Genomic DNA, 19392 nt, shown 5'->3' with positions numbered 1-19392 from the left:
TCACAATTCACTGAAATCCTATCACTCATTGATGAACAATTGCCCCTCATGAAATGCCAACTTGGGGATAACAAGAGTAAGTATTTCCCAGCATAAGAAGACGATCTTCGCGAATTCACACACTTACCACCATCACTCCTCAAATCCCAAAAAAGCCAAACACTCGACAAAAGGAATTGCTCAGATGGTGAACACTCTCGACCTCCAGCTCTAAAATTATGAGTTCGACTTACCAAGGCTGAAAAAGAATGGTGTATATACACATCAAAGTGCAGTCTATACCAATTCCCAAAGAGAGAGAGATGTCTTTGGGCATACAAAATTATTATCAACTCAATGTGCAATGAGAGTCCCTTTGCAGCAAAAGATAAAGACACAGGCAAGGGCCTTACACCAGACAAAAATGCAAAAACTACTCAGGAATTCCACATATCCAAACAAATGATGTTCATATCAAACTGGGTCAAAATCACGTAACCTAATTACGCGATGGATATTCTCATATTCCAAATCTAAGAAACCCACTGTTTCAAGGCAGAAAGACTTAAAGCAATAATAAAGAGATGATAATATCTTCTGAAGTAGGCATGTCTTCAACACTTCAAAGCTCAAGTTGCAAGAACAGATTACATTACGACAGTATAAAGATTGAGAGTAGTTCACTTATGCAGCAAAGACGAACAAATTAAGGCCAGGGATGCTGGCAGTGGAAGACAATTCAACGCCCTTTGTCGAAAGCAATACGAGTTCTGCTTGATGTTTCATAACCATCTCGCGTGGAGCCAGCACTAGCCTTCATGGTGCCTCCACTACCAACATTTGACATGGCTTTCTTTCCCTTCTTAACCTCTGTCAAGAACTGGTCTAGACCAAATGGATCAGCTTCCTCAACTTCCTTTTCAAATGCCACAGGCCCATCCCTGGTATTAGTCCTCTCAGATGTTCCAGAAAATGCCTTGTCGGGCTTAAAGCGCTCTGTCTTCATGATCTTATCCAGCTGCTCATCTGCACCTCCATACATTTCAGAATCAGTATCTTTCTTCGGTCTGTATAGAGTAGAAAGAGTGGGCTGAGCGGTAAATAGTCCCTTGTCATAGACGTTGTAGGAATCATCCACTGCAAATCCAGAATCCATCCCTTTCTCCTGGTTGAACAATCTCTGATCATACATGACTTCTCCTCTTGATGTGCCAGTAGAAGCCATTCCAAGAGCCACTTTTTCACTCACATCACGGTCTCTATCTCTGGTGATCTTACTCTTCTTACCCATTGCAGCATCTTTTGCCTCCAATCTCCTCTCCCTCTCCCTCTCACGGCGCCGCTCCTCACGTATCTTCTCTCTATTCAATCTTTCTTCCCTTTCCCCCCTTGATTCTTTGGGCAAATCTCTTGCTCGCTCATAGTCCTCATTCATATCATCAACATTCCTGGAGTCCCTCTCAGAAGGTACATGTGCAGCAGCTGAAGGTACCCCAACCAATCTATCAGATCTTGCCTTGCGGGCCAACTCCCGAAGTTCTATCTCTTTCTTCTCCTTTTCTTTCATCATCATCTCTTTCTGAACCTTTGACCGCATTGCAACTGCTTCTCTGGCTTTCTGTTCTGCAACATACAGAGCCTCTGATAGTTTTGCAAAATTATCATTGATCTGAACATCTTGAAGTCCCCTGCCATCAGCAGCAAGACGCTTATCAAGAGGGATTGTGTAACCTTTGGGGTTCTTCCAGTTTGATATACAAGGTGGAATCTTCCAGTCCTGCTGGTCCTTCACTGTAACTGGACGGGGAGGAGAATGCATAACAGGCACAGGTGGAGAACCAGAGGCCCTAGGGACCCTCTTGTGTTTGAACTTTGGTGGATCCAGAGGGTCCACGGGCATCTCTACCATCCTAATAATCCTCTCCTTTGCACCCGAATTAAAAGCTGCCGCTTGCTGGGAAGGCTTGTACTTAATAAACTTGGACTCTTGAGATTGTGTGGGAACATTTTTGGGTTGTGCAGCACTCAACCGCACATTTACAATCTTCTCAAGTGCTGCTTTAGTTTCCTCCATTGTCTCATCGATTACTTTCTGCTTCTCATCCTGATCCATCTCTTCATCACTCTCGTCCTCCTTCACAAACTTGGGGATAAGATCTTTATGCTGAGAATAAACAATTTTCTTTGCATTCTCACCCTGCCTCACAATTGCATCATATCGCACTTCACCATGCTCATCCACAGTAACAGGCAAATTCTTTCCCCCGGCTTTCCAGTCTTTCTTTCTGCCCATATCAAGTGGGTATTGTGCATAATGGATTTCAGGGAACGCTCCTCCATCCCCAAAGTCCTCGAGCTTGGATGGCCTAAATCCAGCCCGTTTTAGATAAGGGGGTACCGGATTTGCCTTGATTACTGCAGATTTCTCCGCCTCAGTTGCACTGTACCTATTCTTGAACCACGGGTCACTTGTATGGTCATAGACTGTGCTGGTAGTGGACTTTGCTGCTGGAAGAAGCTCCTTGAGAGATGCCATACTGAAAATCCCAGATTTAAAGTTCCTACAGCCACTGCATACACAGAGAAGACAGGTACAGGTCAATATATCAATCTCTCAACCATGTCTAAGGGACCTTTTAAATATGCTGCTGATAAACATAACCAGCTAAATGCAAAGATCAGTATCAACCATATAAAAAAGGATTAATTACTTAATTAACCGGCTCTAACATATTAACCTAAGTTCAGCACCAGTGTTGATAGATCAATCGGAATACATAGACTTTTTGTCAATCAATTAGTTTATTAAAGCTCCAACTAGTTGTTCGAAATAATCAGGAAACAGACTCGCAATGACTTTTTTAATTTAAAATAAAACAGACTTGCAATGACTTTAAACTGATAACTTCAATTATAGCTGCTAACCCCCACAAAGCAGTGGTAAAGATTCCATCTTTTATGGCCTTACTCCCTTTCCCTTTTTTGTCAATCAATAGTTGATTGTTAAAGCTCAAATTAGTTGTTCGAAACAATCAGGAAACATACTCGCAATGACTTTTCAAATTGAAATAAAACAGACTTGCAATGACTTATAATTTCAATTACAGCTGCTAACCCCCACAAAGTAGTGGTAAAGATCCCAAATTTCATGGCCTTATTCCCTTTCCCTTTTTTTTCTTTTTTTTTTTCCGAGAGGTCAGCCTCATCTCTCCCACACCCCACTTGTCAGCTTACGTTGGGCATGTTGTTGTACTCCCTTCCTTGAAGTTTCTACACTTGATTCATAATATTGTACCACATAAGAAGCAAACAGCAATATCTATTAACTAGCAACAATACAAAAGCACTGCAAAACTCAGATCTGAGGACTTCTGTTATACACCGGAGTAAAACATAGCAATACAATCTTATCTCACATACAGTATTTCACAACAAAAAAACTAAAAAAAACAAAGGATAGGGTTTCAGGTAGATAGTAAAAAAACACAGGTAGAGAAAAAAAGGTGCATACACCTCGATTTCTATACATTGAATCATAGTATTAAGCATATACTGCACACAGCGGACTTTGCAGACATATCAAAAGGCAAATATACAAAGTACAATACACAGCAGATTAGAGGGCTTTTGTAGCATCGATTTCACAAAACAATTGAATAAAAGTATATAAAAGAGAGGCTAGGGTTTCGGACGAAAGAGAAGGATATAAGTTAATACAGAGAGAACAATAAGGTACTTACAAATCGAATTCTTAGCTGAGTTCGCCGGAGAAGATGCCTAAGAAGAGTAGCCGGCGACGGGTTGAAATCGCCAACGAACCGTCGGATTTTGGGTACTTAAAATTGGGATTTTTTTGCTTCTATATATATAAAAAGCCCAAAATATTAGGTGTTTGTAAATTAAAAAAATTAAACTTTTTACTAATATATGACTCAGTGTCATAATGATAGAATTATTTGATTTTTAATCAAATATATTTTAAAATTGAATTCGAATTTTATATATGAATTTTTTTTATTGGAAGTGTCAACGTGGATTCGAAATAGTTGATAAAATATTGAAAAACAAAATAAAATTCTAAGCACTTATACTGAGTTCGAACAAAATAAAAAATATTTTTGAGCTAAAATTGATAAATTATAAGTACTCCCTCCGTTCCAGTTTTATGTGGCACTATTTGATCTGGCACGAAATTTAAGAAATAAATGAACAATTTGAATTGTTTACCAAATTGTCCTTCAAAAGCGGATTCATTTTTCTCTCCTCATAAATATATTAGAGTATTATTTAAAATTAAGTGAGACAAACAAGGGTAAAAGAGAAATTGTATCTTTAAATAGTCATATAAAGAAATATGACATTTTTTTTAGACTGATCAAAAAGAAAATGATATCACATAAACTGGTACGAAGGAAGTAATTCAAATACTCCTTTTAATTAGTACTAGTAATTACTAAATAGTTAGTTCTCTATCAAAATTTAAGTACGCCTAAATTACCTTAATGCTTTGATTTATTTTTGTTTTAAAATATACTTGTTTCATTTATTAATATAACTGTGATATATATATATATATATATATATATATATATATATATATTATTAATTTAAAATATTTTTTTGTCCTCAATTTAAAAAGATATATTTTTTATGTCAAGGTAAAACTCACAAGTTACAACCATCCTCACTAACCTTTAAACCTTCCAACATATCCAATTTTGCAATGATTCTTATTATCAATCTCACATAGAAAATGAAGAAGATATAATTTACCAAATTATCAAAATTATAATGTATATTATCAAAATTTTATAAATAGAGTATCCAAATGATAAAATATATTCTTATTTTTTTTTATTTTCTAACAAAGATGATAAAATATTTCCTAAAAATTCTCTGTTTGAAATATATTTAATAATAAAAAATATTAAATAAAAAATCAGATACAAATACAAATTCCTTTTTAACACAACACACAAAAAAAAAAAACTCATTTACTCCTTTCATTCCTTTTTTTTCTTTAGATAATAATACATTTAAACTCATAATATATATAAATAAAACCCACCTTATTAATTATGCTTTTTTCAAAACACTATTTTCAATTAATAGAGATGTTATTGTAATATTTAAAAACTATTGGACCAAAATATAATTTCTTCTATGTAATTATTTTCCATTTTTACCCTCGAAACTAAAGAGTAGTACAAAAAACAAGGCCAAGTACCGTTAACGAATAAAAACGTGCCACGTTGCACTATGTCCGAGCAAGCCAATTAAAAAATTTGAACAAAAAAATGGTTAAAATCTATAAGGGTATAACAGTCATTTTACATTAATCTATGAGGACAAATATGTCTTTTCAAATGTCAGCTTCTACAAAGTCTTCCTCAGATTTCACAGATCAAAAACCCTTAAACAATCACTTCACTCTTCAACTCGAAAAGCTTCAGCTGGCCGTTAATGGCGGCCTCTTCAGATACCGTTACGCCGTCGAGCCTCCGGTTGGCTTTCGGCAATGTGTTCTCGTTGTTCATTCTCATACTGATCGGAGTTCTCGCTTTCTCGATCCGTATCTTCTCCGTAAAATTCTTCTCATTTTAATATGTTATTTGTTTTTTTACGTGAAAATTAGATCTGATTGTTTAAAAGCTGAATTTGTTGTTGTTGTTCAGCATTTTCACATTTGATCATGTCTGATTGCTTTTATGATTTTTTTAAAACAGGTGATTAAGTATGAGAGTGTTATTCATGAGTTCGATCCTTATTTCAACTATAGAGTCACTCAGGTTTGAATTTCATTTTGTTTTTTTCATGAGTAATTTATTAAATTATTGTGATGTGTAGTTTGTATTTGGTTCATTTCTTTTAGATTATAAGTAGTAGCAGAAAATGTATTAGGAAGTGATAGAGCTAGGAATGGATGCTTAAATTTTTGCTCTTTTCTCGACAATGCTCCTAAAAACTAATTGAATCAAGCTGAATTTGGGCAAGCATGACGAGAAGTTAATGTTCAATCACAACAGATCTGATAACATGTAGAGGTGAATTGCATAATTAGCTTCAATTTAAGCAGAATGCATTTAAATTATGTATTGGTTCATTTCTTTTAGATTATATGGAGTAGCCTAAAATGCATTAGGAAGTGACAGAGCAAGGACTGGATTATTGCATTTTTGCTCTTTTCTCAAGAATGCTCCTAAAAACTAATTTGAATTAAGCTGAATTTGGGCAAGCATGACGAGAATCTACCATTTAACCACAACCAATCTGATGACATGTAGAAGTGAAACACATAGTTAGCTGCAATTGAAGCAAGTCAATGCATTTACATTATATATTGTTTTGTATGGAGCACTTTGATATGGTGCTACAGAAAAGGATCAACATGGAATACGATCTGTTTTCAGTCCACAGTCATTCAATCAAGTATGCTTCAATATTCACGTGGCTATGATGTTCAATCCCAGTTCAATCTTTGAATTCATGACATGCGCCTACCGCACATCTCATGCTACCTCTAATGTTAAACCTATCCATGGGTTTTTTCTTCACACTCTTCTATATGCTACAATATCTTCTAAAAGGTATAATTGGATGAGTTTTTTATACTATAAGAAGTCAAAACCATTCAAAAAAACGTAAATTTATTTTTGAATCTATTCTATTAAAACAAATCATTCCAATAGGATTAATTCTCAAAAAATTATTTTAATAGAATTTCAATCTTATCTCAATAACATTGCCGATTCATTGATTTTTCAAACGGAATGGGCTGAGACCCTGAGTAATTAGAACTATATTGACATTGTCTTTTTAGCGGCACCTTGTGTACTATCAATAACGGTAAGTTCATGAAAGCTGTACTATCCTTAATCATAGAGCTAGTGCGTTTATTTATCAATATCATAATTAAGCCCATTATGTATATTTTGGTCAAATGTAAGTTTTCTATTCAACCAAGTGTGAACTTTGAACATCCAATGAACTCTTTTTGGACTCTCGAGTTGATTTTCAGATTAACTTGAGTAACTATCTATAATATCTCTATGAGCTATTCTAGCATCAACTTATAAGTCAATTTGTGGTGCTAATCTTGGATATCTTTCTTCATGAACCTGTTACTTGCCATCAATTTTTTGATATCTTTGATCATGAAACTGTTCCATTCTTGTAGAGTATTTCCTTGGATGGTGATAATGATCATATCATATTATTATTGCTATTTTACTATCATACATATGTTTGTCAGTACCACAAAACTATGTGAAATATAACCATGCTATGCCAATTGCAGTTTCTGACTAAGAATGGAATTTACGACTTCTGGAATTGGTTTGATGATCGGACCTGGTAATTATGATTGTAGGAGTGAATTAATTATTCCAGACAATGTTGTCATGACTTGTAGTTTCTTGATTAAAAATGACTAGTAGTTAAGGTTTCCTTGTCTGATAGGTATCCACTTGGACGAGTGATTGGTGGAACTGTTTACCCTGGACTGACATTGACTGCTGGCACTTTATGGTGGTGTGTATTACAGATCATTATTTTTTCTAGTTCCCACTCTTCAAATTATGGGCATCTTTGTTGTTTGTTTAATTTTATGAACTAATCTATTTCAGCACCCAAAGGAATAACGGAGTACATATATGTTTCTTGGCAGGATACTTAATTCCTTGAATATTCCTCTTTCTGTGGAAACAGTTTGTGTGTTTACTGCTCCTACATTCTCTGCCTTTGCTGCTTGGGCAACATACCTTCTAACAAAGGTTTGTTCTCTGGTTTGATTACATTTTTTTTCACTTTTATCAGAATGATGTAGATACTACTTGTTTCTTTTGTTCTCTTGGATGTGTAGCAACCTAAAAAATGTCTCTGTTGTGAAGCGAGAACTCTAAGCCATACGACTCTGCTTTTGTAGGAAGTTAAAGGGGTTGGGGCTGGACTAACTGCTGCAGCTCTTTTGGCCATGGTAAATTCTCTTGCACACATTTCCATCTGATGACTCTAAAATGTGGCCTTTGCATATAGCTCATTCAAGATAAAGTAGCATTATATTTTGGATTTACAACATATTTGGCCATCTGTAGTAACATTTTGTTCCGAAAAGAAAACAAATTGCTAGTTTACTTCTTTAATGTGGTGAATTTCATTTTCATGCTGCCTGCAGGTTCCATCATATATATCTCGATCAGTGGCTGGAAGCTATGACAATGAAGCTGTGGCCATATTTGCATTGATCTTCACTTTCTATCTCTATATAAAGGTTCAGTTTACATGATGATTTTCAGATTTTAACTTGGTGGTGTTACATGCAATATTCTGGGGCCTATCCTTCTATTGTTAAGATTTTTGTGTTCCATTTCAAGTTATGCAATGATGGTGAATTTTTGGTGCAGACACTGAACACGGGGTCCCTCTTTTATGCTACTCTAAATGCCTTGTCATACTTTTACATGGTAGGCATTTACTTCCTCCATGTTGATTGTTATTTTTACCTTTTATTCCCTTCTTTACCATATCTTTTCCGTCAAATTTTATTGTATTTCCATACTCTTTCAGGTTTGCTCGTGGGGAGGATATACCTTTATCATCAACCTTATTCCAATGCATGCCCTACTTTGCATCGTAACTGGGCGTTATTCTTCACGGCTTTATATTGCCTATGCTCCATTAGTAAGTACTAGCATCTGAAAAACATATTGATAAACAATTTGTAGTGTTAATTAGGGGTGGGCAACGGTCGGTTCAATTTCCATTTTCCAGTTCAGTTATTTTGGTTAATGCATGAGAAAACCGAAAGTGAACCATTATATATATATATATATATATATATATATATGTTCACTTCAGTGTTTTCAGTTGGTTTCTTTTGTTCAATTTTTTATATGAGTGCTATTTTGGGAAAAAAGTTTGCCTTCTCTTTTTTCTCAAAAATGAGTTTTTCAAAAGGAAAAAATTGGGCAAAATAAAAAAATATTCTGTACAAGCAAGAAATTGTTTATATGTTAGCCTGGTGGGAGCATTTTCTTCTCATTTCTACTATGAAAGTACTTTATTGAGTAATTATTAACTATATATATTTGTGTGTACCCAAACTTTGATATTTAAAAAGGCAACCTTCATTCATTTGAAATATCACATTTTTAAATGAAAAAATGTTTAATTGTCTTTAGCCAAAAAAAAGAAGAAGTATATCGTCATCTGTGTTAGTACTTGATAACCGAAACACCATCAGTTTTTAACTATATGTAATAGCTGGTGATACCTTGTCCCTTATGAGGTTCCTGCAGTCTTTTTGAACATGGTTTTTGATTGTTGTTTAATGATCAATCCTGCTGTTTTTAACAAAAAATTATCAGCTAAACTTTGCAAATTTTTATTTGCTAAAAGCATTCAATGAATGAGTAAATTTCCTTCATGAAGGGGCTTAAAATCTTCTAGTCTGAATATATTCCCATATACAATTTTCTCTACAAAGTTGAGTTTGTGTTATTCTTCTAACCATCTGGGATATGGGTGCAGGTTATCTTGGGAACACTATTGGCTGCTTTGGTCCCCGTTGTAGGTTTTAATGCAGTAATGACATCAGAACATTTTGCCTCATTTCTGGTAAGGTCATTTCTACTCTTTTTAGTAGTAAAGTCCTGGTTGGAACATATGATTGATGATGTGTTCCTGCATATTACCTACCTAATTTTAGATATTCTCAAAGTACCACCATATTTCCTTGAAATAGCATTGGCTTTCCTTATTGCATGATTGAAGTATTGAGGATATTAAAATCATCAGGCTGAAAACAGCTTGTTGCATTGAGATGGCATGGCTGGGTTGCATATAATGATTGGCTATGTTTCTATTTCATTACCACTCCCTTCATCTCCATCCGCACATTGTTTCTTAGTACATGTAAAAATTTTATTTACTTAATTTAAAGCCTTTTAAAGAAATAGCACCAATATATTATTTTCATTTCTTGTGTGCGGTATCACTTCATGAGATTAAATGTTTAAATTCATTTAAAAATTTACGCTATTTCCAAGTTTGCTCTCAGTCACAGTAAATATACAAGCATGAACTACTTCAATCAGTCTAAGTCAAAGTAAGGCCCTTTTAATATGTGGTGCAGGAGAATTAGATTAAACAGAGTGTTAAACACTATACCAGTCTGCCTCCTATTCTACTATGCTTTGTGATTATCAGCTTCTATAAAGGGGTCAAATGATTAGGCCTAGTCTTCATCTTTGTTAGAAAAAGGAATTAGGAAGTTACCAAAAAGCACTTGTAAATGAAATTTGGAAGATTATACATGTGATGATAGCTAGGATACAGAGTAATATTCTGTGTAATATTGTAGACATTTTTGGGTCCTAATTAGATTTACATGTGCACTTAAGGGTGTCAAACGGTGGCCGATTGGGCTGAATTTAGTGGGTTAAAATGAGATGACTTAATAAATGGCCATTCAGTAACCTGGCCAAAGGTTTTTGGGGTTGAGATGGTCTAAACAATGAGCCATAACCCAATCCACTCGACTCTTATGAAGTTCTATTTCTCTGTTTGTTTCTTATAATTCGCTTGAATTACTAAACAAAACTAATATGACCCTTTTTTCCTTATAGTAACTATACTAATATATATCAAACAAAAATTTTTTTTGACAAGGTTTCTCATGGATCAATTTAGGATAGATATTTAGCCCAAACCGGTCCATCTTTTAGGTGCGCTGAGTTGGGCAAGTCAAAGTGGGGCGAATCATCTTTTCATGGGCTGAATTTGCCACCCCCATGTGTACTGAAATCTCTGGTGGCTATGTACAGGTGTTCCTAATTCTCAATGTTGTGGGGCTTGTCTATTACATCAAAGGGATGCTCACACCAAAAATGTTCAAAGTAGCTGTGACTCTTGTTGTATCTGCAGGCTTGTAAGCTCCTCTAATTATATGAATAGCTTGTTATATTGATGCCTAATGGGCATGGATTAATAAAATTTTTATTAATTGGATCAACCCCCATTCATTAATTTATTTCTGTTTTGAATTCTGTTATTTGTTCCACTGATGATTACTTCTACTTTTGTCATTCAGGATTGTTTGCTGCGCTGTGGTAGCTGTGCTAGTTGCGCTTGTTGCCTCTAGCCCAACAAAGGGATGGAGTGGACGAAGCCTTAGTCTGCTTGATCCGTATGCTCCTTGCTTTATGAATCATGTTTCATCTTATATGCTTACTTTACATTTTCATTAGTTATCTACCATAAAAAGGACGCAGTGATATCGCACTACATTTTCTAGATAAAGTTGCAACTTATGGTCTCTGATGCACATTGGTTAACAGAATTTAATATCTTGAAGCAGTGCAGATAACATTTGGGTCTTGGTACTAAGCTCCCAAGGAACTTGTATAACCTGATTATGAGATGATTGTGCACAAGCTTTAAGAAAAAAATTGTGATCTTCATAAACCCATGCTTTTCCTGCATTCACAGATGCCTCTATTACGGGTCAAAAGAACATCTGTGTGTGTTAGTTATGAAGATTTTGGCTGTTACAATAAAGATGTTGAGTCATAAATATCAAGAGGTTTGATTGATTTTCGTACGACCCCATTTAAGGCCAGTGTTGTTAGGAGTGATTGCCCAGCACTTTAAACATGAAGTGAGGGTTTTTTGCTTCTCATTCACAAGTAATGTGATTTTAAGAAGTGCACGCTTGAGATAGTGGAACATGCGCAAATAAAAAGGATCTATTTTTTTAATTTCACTTACTCAGGTGGAGAAATAGAAAATAGGAGAAATATCTTTTGCTATCTTTGTGTTAGGACTCCTCTCCAAGTACGCCTCAGTTTTCTCCTTGTTGTCTTTGTTATCATCTTCTTTCGACCTTGCCATGCAACTACTCTCCGTCTAGTGCTGACTCAACTTCTCTTGTATACTTTTTCTTCTCTATGATGATTCTTTCTTCCTTTGAATATATAAGATCTTCTTTTGCTTCCCTTTTTGGGTTTCTTATTTTCTCTGTCTCTTAGTACTATTCTTTTTTGTTAATTTCTAAACCTCTGATTCATATTCAGTTCTTCCATTATTATTTTGATTGTTTAAGGAATAGAAGTAGATTTTGTTTTGATTATCAGAGTTTCCTAGGCAATTTTTTGAAATTGATTTCTGCATGTTACTCTTTTTGATAATTAAAGATATAGTATTGATATCTTCAATAAGAAGGTGCTGTGAAATAATTACAAGAAAAAGCAAATCATGAATGTTTACTTCTTTTAGATTGAATTATGCCTGCTACTTCTTTTTGATAGATGAAGAATCAAAAGTGAAAATAATTTTAAATTGAACTTGTCTTTCTATTGGCTTGTTGAAATTGCATTCTAATGATGTATTTTTTTGACAGTTGGATGTAGAAATAATTATTACTAAGAGCATTTTTATGTTAAAGTACTCTATTCATAAATGCTTTATATTTTTTTATTTTCTTTAAATTGTGAGATTACCTTTTCTTTTTTTTTGATAAAGTAAGAATACTATTAATAAAATGGTGTTAACTAGCCCGTACACGAGAAGTATACCAAAAAGTAGAAAATCTTACACAAATACATGATTTTCTCCTACATACTCAGTTATCTATGTAAAAAGTAAATTATGAGCTAGAGCCCCTCCTGCCATTCACTCTTAAAATATCTTGTCATTTCTACTTTGTGCTTTTTTGAGATCTGTCCCTTGTTAAATTCTGGGGGAGTTGCTTCTAGGAGATTTTAGGATTTCAAAATTCTTATCTCATTGATTATTAGTTTGTGATGATTTCGGGGCCATAGCTCTTTTTATACCTATATTTTTCCATGCAACCAATGTACTGAAGCAACTTTACTTTTCTTTGAATTGAGACAGAACTTATGCGAGCAAGTATATACCAATTATTGCCAGTGTTAGTGAACATCAGCCACCTACTTGGCCTTCTTACTTTATGGACATAAATGTATTAGCATTTTTGGTCCCCGCAGGCATTATTGTAAGTGTCAATTTTCAGCTCCATTTATCATGACTTTATCATGTTAATTTGATCTTTGTTGGGCTTCCAATTAATGTTACTTTTGGCATGTGTAGGCATGCTTTTTGCCCCTGACTGATGCTAGCTCCTTTGTGATTCTTTATTTAGTGACTTCAGTGTACTTTTCTGGTGTTATGGTAAGGATTTCAAGATTTTATGCCGTTTTCTTCTGTTTCCATTGCTCACCATTTTCTGAAAGTCATTACTTTTGCTGAAACACAGGTCCGCCTAATGCTTGTACTGGCCCCAGCGGCATGTATAATGTCTGGGATTGCTCTATCATCAGCTTTTGGTGTTTTTACTCGATCAATCAAATTTGCATCAACTGGAAAACAGGCTGATGTAAGTGTCTTTGTTGTTCTTCGATAGGTAATGCCAATCATTGGCTATTTTGATAATTCTGAACTAGTTCTTGTCATTTTATTCACCATCAAGGCAGGGGATAATGGTGATGGGGTTACACAGAATGATGTGGTGAAATCTGATAGAAATGAAGAACTCCCAAAGGAAAAAGCTTCGAGAAAAAAGAAAAAAGAAAAGGAGAATGTTGAGAAAGCTCCCATTGCTAATAAAAAAAGTGAGAAGAGGCTTTTGATGTTACCCATGGAGGCTTCTTTTGTTGCTATTCTATTACTTGTGTTGCTGGGTGCCTTTTATGTGGTATGTGCTCTGTCCTGATTGAACTACTTGCAGCTGTATCAGTCCCATTTAGTTATTCCTTTATTATGTTTATACATGAAATTAAGCTCTTTTTCTTTTCCTTGCTGATAATTGATACATCTTATGTTTATTTTTTTCATCGCTAGAATTCTTTGCTACTTTTTTCTTTTGATTCCCTAACTATGTTACTTGGAGAAAGCTAGCGTTTAAGACTAGACAAGCTTCAAATTCAATTGTTAGATGATGATCCATGCCTTGGCTCAGGTCTGTCACGTTACTAATATTTGGGGAATTCTATCCCACTGAGTAAGGCACAAAGTGGGATATCCCATCATCGCTTGGCAATCTGGATTCTATCTCCCTCTCCATTCATCTGTCTGCCATCACTATTCATGATGGTGTTTCTGGGTATATAAGGGAAAGAGTGGAAGGAATTAATTTGAGCTATCCTGAATTGGAGAAAACTAGCGATCGGATTCAATTACGTCCTTCCTCAGCCAAGTTAGTTAACTTTAGTAGTGCATTGCTTTATTGATAGATTTCAGTTCTAAGTCTGACAAGTAACTTGGATTAGTAAATTAAGTGCATACACACATACACAGATTTGTGAAAGAAGAGATTGTTGGATGACTTTTTTGAGAAGGTAACTTATTTCAGTGTATAATTATATTCATCTTTGTACTAGAAACCAAAATGTGGGTGTTGCAACAAGCAAATCTAGTTATAATCCTTGTTCTTCTCACCAGGAGTCTAAAACTTCTAGAATTGAGTCCAGATCAGCAATATATTCTGATTTTTACCAAAAAGTTTAGAACATAGTCCATCTCGAGCTTCTGTACCGTAGGATGATTGACTACCTCAGACACATGAAATGATCCAACAGGCTACCCAACTTAGCTGTGAGTAACAATGCTTTCAGTGGGAACGGTTCTCAGAGATATGATTAGGAGCATGTGTCCTATGTTGATCACTTACAGTTAACCAGTTCTTTTAAGTTGCATATTTCTGTGCCATAGCAAACTGAAAAGTGTTACCTAAATTCCTTATGAACTAATGAAATATCTTATGACATTTGCATTTATTCAAATCTCATATCTCCTTGCGACCTTTTTAAAAGCTTTTTTCTCCTTTATTTTTTGTTGCCTTTTCTGAGAGAAAAAGGTAAAGGTATTGTAATTTTATTTCCTTGTTGACTTAATCGGAAAATAAATTTCTTTATAGGTTCATTGTGTCTGGGCAGCTGCGGAAGCTTACTCAGCTCCTTCTATTGTACTAACATCACAGTCGCATGATGGACTTCATGTTTTTGATGACTTCAGAGAGGCTTATGCATGGTTGAGCCACAATACTGATGTAGATGATAAAGTGAGTTCTTATCTCCTTTCTCTTGATTTTATTGTTTCCTTCTGTTAATGAGATGGTTCTAGAATTTGCAATTTGGTTTCCTTTATGCACAAATTCTGGTTTGCTTCTGGAATGGGTGTGGTGACAGTGCAGTTATTTTTTTTATGACGGTGCAGTAGAATATTGTTATGGTAGCCAAGAATTTGGTTTTTACTTTGCTTAAAGTATATTTTCAGTCTGAAATTTCAACGTCACTTGGTAACTTGTTGCAGCTGAAAATATAATTTAGATAATTCTTAGGTAACTATTATTAACTGGAAGAGCTTGTTGGCGGAATACAAGCCAAGAGTGTATTGTTCTTTTTTTACTGTGCAAACCCAATTAACATTCAGTGAGTAATTAGACCCTCACAGCTGATGTTAACCTTCTTTTTTTTTTTGAAGTTGGCTTCATATTTAAATAATGTAAACCATTCTTTCAAAGTGTACAAGCTTGCTTTTTAGCCATGTGACGTGGATAGGTGGAATACAAATTGCAAACTGTGGCTTCCTTGGCTTATGTGGTGCTTCAGTGAAGGTGCTGAGGCATGCTTCTTGGTAAACAACAGCCAACCAACAGCTTATATTATTTAGTTATTATATCTTATATTAGATATAAACTTATAAGATGCATAAGTTCCTTCTTCAAATCCTTAATTAAAAAAGGTTCCTTCTTGAAAAAGAAGGCACACAACAATACATTTTAGGAAATGCCATGGATGAATATGTTAGTGATTAGAGATGTGAAATTAGAAATATAGTATGAGCAGGTTAGTCACTAAATCTAAAATTTTAACTTAAATTTATGCATTTGAGTCAAAATCAAATATTGTTTTGAATGTGATAAAATGGTTTCTTACTTTGTTTTACCCATGTAATTATTCACTGTCTGTAGTTATTTTCTTGCCACATACATGTGTGTGTGTGTGCCCATGCAAACGCCTGATGTATGTGGTATTCTGCTAACTCTTTTCAGGTGGCATCATGGTGGGACTATGGCTATCAAACTACTGCTATGGCCAATCGCACTGTTATCGTTGATAATAACACCTGGAACAATACACATATTGCAACAGTTGGTACAGCCATGTCCTCTCCTGAAAAAGCAGCCTGGGAGATCTTCAACTCTTTGGATGTAAAATATGTTCTTGTTGTCTTTGGAGGTTGGTACTTCAGCTCAATCAAGATGTATTGTTTTGCAATAGCCTTAAGTCTAATGCCTACTATCAACTTCAGGTCTTGTTGGGTATCCCAGTGATGATATCAACAAGTTCCTCTGGATGGTTAGAATCGGTGGGGGTGTCTTCCCTCATATCAAGGAACCTGATTATCTGGTGTGTTACTATCCTTTAGCTACCTTCTTTTTGTGGTCAACTACTTGACTGTTCTTGGTTTCTGAACTTGATGTAGTTGCCATTAATATTTTACTTCAATGAGCAAATACTGAGGATATTTTTTGCTTCTTTAATAATGTATTTACTGAGGCAAGTCCTAGGCTGATTAAGGATCTTCCCTCTGGAACATTTTCAGGCTCTTATGTCGTGATTATATAATCATATACATTCGCAATTTCCAGATTATGCCTAGTACTAGTAGATAACTCCTGATATGGTTATCATAGGATGCAGTTTCCTTTCTTCAAGAGTTAAAACCAATATTTGAGCCATTTATAATTGTTTATCAAGTTCATTTATTCATTTGCATGTTTTATATCTGTTTATTAAGTTTGTGCTCTTACTCACTGAGAGGCTAAGAGCCAGTGAGCTACATACTTGATGTTTGAGTTTGTCTTAGATTCATAGTTTCGATTCCATCTATAATTTCCTTTTTTTTTTTGATAGAGAGATGGCCAGTACCGGATTGACTCTATGGCTACTCCAACCATGCTGAACTCCCTCATGTACAAACTATCTTATTACAGGTGCTAAATTCTTGAGAACATGCAAGTTTACATTTTGGTGGCCTTGAGGCATGAACTTCAAATTATTCACATCATCTCTATCTTGTGCTGTAGGTTTGTGGAGACAGATGGCAAGGGGTACGATAGAGTAAGGCGGACTGAAATTGGAAAGAAACATTTTAAGCTCACCCACTTTGAGGAGGTAAGCATGAGATCATATTTGCTGAAAATCACACGTGTATTAAGTGAAGCAGTACAGTGTGTGTTTGTAGCTATATCATGCTGACCGATAAGGTTTAGTTAATCTTCAACCAATTATCATTTTGATTTCTAAGTTTGTCCATGACCTTGCCTAAAAATGAAAAGAAATTTCATGAATCTAAGGTCATACATATAACTATTCTGGATAGCCTAACGTAAACGAAGAATACTAATTCATGCAACGTAGTGAACCACAAATTATTCACCATCTGATATTTTGTTTGTATGCAGGTATTTACCACTCACCACTGGATGGTTCGGTTATACAAATTAAAACCTCCTAAGAACAGAATCCGTGGAAAGACAAAGAAGTCTAAATCGGTATGTCTAGCCTCCTCTGTTTCTGAAATATATGCAACTTTAGATATCTGACTCCAGTACTGTTCTTTGTGAATATTGGCAGAAAGCTACTTCTACTAGCTCGAGAAGAAGCGCAACTCAAAAGAAGAATCCCTGGCAATGAAGGGCTACTCATAACAAGTAACTTCTATTTATCAGCTACATGATAGGAATACTTCATACGATGAGTAGCTTCATGTGAAAGGATTGTGCTTTAAAACGCGGTCCTCTTAGGTTTTTCGTTCAAGTTTTGAATTGCGTTGATATTATACACAGAGAAGACGATTATCCCGGAGCTCCTTTTTTGATATAGACTTAGCAAGGAATCACATGTATCTATTGCTCAATGCTCACTAGGCTCGTATCAATTAGTCTATTTTCGAAAATGCTCATCTGAGTCCCAACACCCTATAGTTGTAACTGAGACTTTTTGAAGTGTTAAAACTATAAGCTGATATTAGTGTTATACATGTTTTTTCACTTCAATAATTCTCTCAAGTCCATTACTTTAAACTATAATATGCACAATTTAGGCCTATATTCACTTGTAGCTCAACTCTAAGTGCCGGTTTGAATTGACTTATTTTAGGTGTTTTTAAGTCAAAATAGTTTTTAAGCAGTTTTGAAGTGTTTGGGTAAAGTTAGAAAGTGCTTATAAGCACTTGTTTTAAAGAATCTAACTTATGGCTTTTGGCTTATAAGTCGTAAAACAAAAGCCAATCCGAACAGGCCACTCTTTAGGCCCAAAAAACCAAAACCCTATAAGTTCGATTGCTAGAGGCAAAAATTAAATATCAATCTATTTGAAGGATAAAATTACACGTAACGATTTTAATGTTCTAATTTTCCAAAGTAGCCTTTGTGTTAAGAAATTTTGATGTCTCAAATAATAGAGCACTACATATCTTTAAAATATTGTGCTATCAAAAAAATACTTGTAAAGAGAAATGGTAACTTACGGTCTAGTGGTTTGAGTATTATGCGTGTGAGTTAGTTCAGACATTATGGTTATTAAAAAAAAAATTCCAATGTGTAATTTTTTTCAAATGAAAAAGACAAATTATGAGTCGACCCATCTCTTATTGATTTTTTATAGTATAGTCTTTATCTCAAGAACTTTAATGTGTGAAAATAATAGAGGATTACGAAACTTTTTTTCTTTTTTCCGCTATTGGATGATTACTTGTAAAGAGAAAGATAAATCACTTTTTCTATATATAATTTTTCTTTCCGTACCATCGTATGATACTTTTATAAAGAACACTATTAAGAAAATTTACAGATGAATGTTGGTTATTTTTCACTTATAAATTTTGAAGGAGGAAAATTGATTCGATAAATCTTGAAGTGTAAAATTGCAATTGAAGAGTATAAATCAAATACCAGAAGTATTTCATCAAAAAGTATGTGTTGTCTAGTGGTAGAATTGTTCAATGTCATTGCAATTAAACACTTGGTTTCGACTTGAAGTGTAAAATTGCAATTGAAGAGTATAAATAAAATACCAGAAGTATTTCATCAAAAAATATGTGTGGTCTAGTGGTAGAATTGTTCAATGTCATTGCAATTAAACACTTGGTTCGGAGTCCAAATATGTATAAGTTCTGAAAAATGAACGCGTCTATTGATTTTAACTCTCGATATGCAACTTGTTTTATTAGTGAAAGGAGATAACTACTTCGACGTATCAATTCATTTTCATATGAAAAAGATGAAAATTACGTGTTATCTTTAATAGTCTTTGTCTTGAAATAATTTGATGTCTCAAATCATAATAAAGCATTACAAAACTTTTTTCATATCATAATTGAATGATTTAA

At 34.6% G+C, this 19392-nt stretch overlaps 2 protein-coding genes across 2 annotated transcripts; one reads left to right on the top strand and one right to left on the bottom strand.

Moving 5' to 3' along the window:
- Positions 1-400: 400 nt before the first annotated feature.
- On the bottom strand, positions 401-3876 carry LOC107007102 (SNW/SKI-interacting protein A). The gene is made up of 2 exons (XM_015205570.2): positions 3720-3876; positions 401-2549 (listed from the first exon to the last, which is right to left on the bottom strand). The coding sequence occupies exon 2, from the start codon at positions 2513-2515 to the stop codon at positions 719-721; it is 1797 nt and encodes a 598-aa protein (XP_015061056.1). The 5' UTR covers positions 2516-2549; positions 3720-3876; the 3' UTR covers positions 401-718.
- Positions 3877-5442: 1566 nt separating this feature from the next.
- On the top strand, positions 5443-18061 carry LOC107007101 (dolichyl-diphosphooligosaccharide--protein glycosyltransferase subunit STT3A). Its single transcript, XM_015205569.2, has 23 exons — positions 5443-5562; positions 5706-5768; positions 7277-7332; positions 7438-7509; positions 7646-7751; positions 7904-7954; positions 8153-8248; positions 8382-8441; positions 8545-8658; positions 9508-9594; positions 10803-10906; positions 11069-11164; positions 12871-12991; positions 13087-13167; positions 13253-13372; positions 13466-13690; positions 14912-15055; positions 16049-16235; positions 16309-16406; positions 16914-16993; positions 17087-17174; positions 17465-17554; positions 17637-18061. The coding sequence occupies exons 1-23, from the start codon at positions 5443-5445 to the stop codon at positions 17694-17696; spliced, it is 2319 nt and encodes a 772-aa protein (XP_015061055.1). The 3' UTR covers positions 17697-18061.
- The last annotated feature ends 1331 nt before the right edge of the window (positions 18062-19392 follow it).

Source organism: Solanum pennellii, chromosome 12, assembly GCF_001406875.1.
Source record: "Solanum pennellii chromosome 12, SPENNV200".
NCBI lineage: Eukaryota > Viridiplantae > Streptophyta > Magnoliopsida > Solanales > Solanaceae > Solanum > Solanum pennellii.
This window is presented reverse-complemented; position numbering and strand designations above follow the sequence as displayed.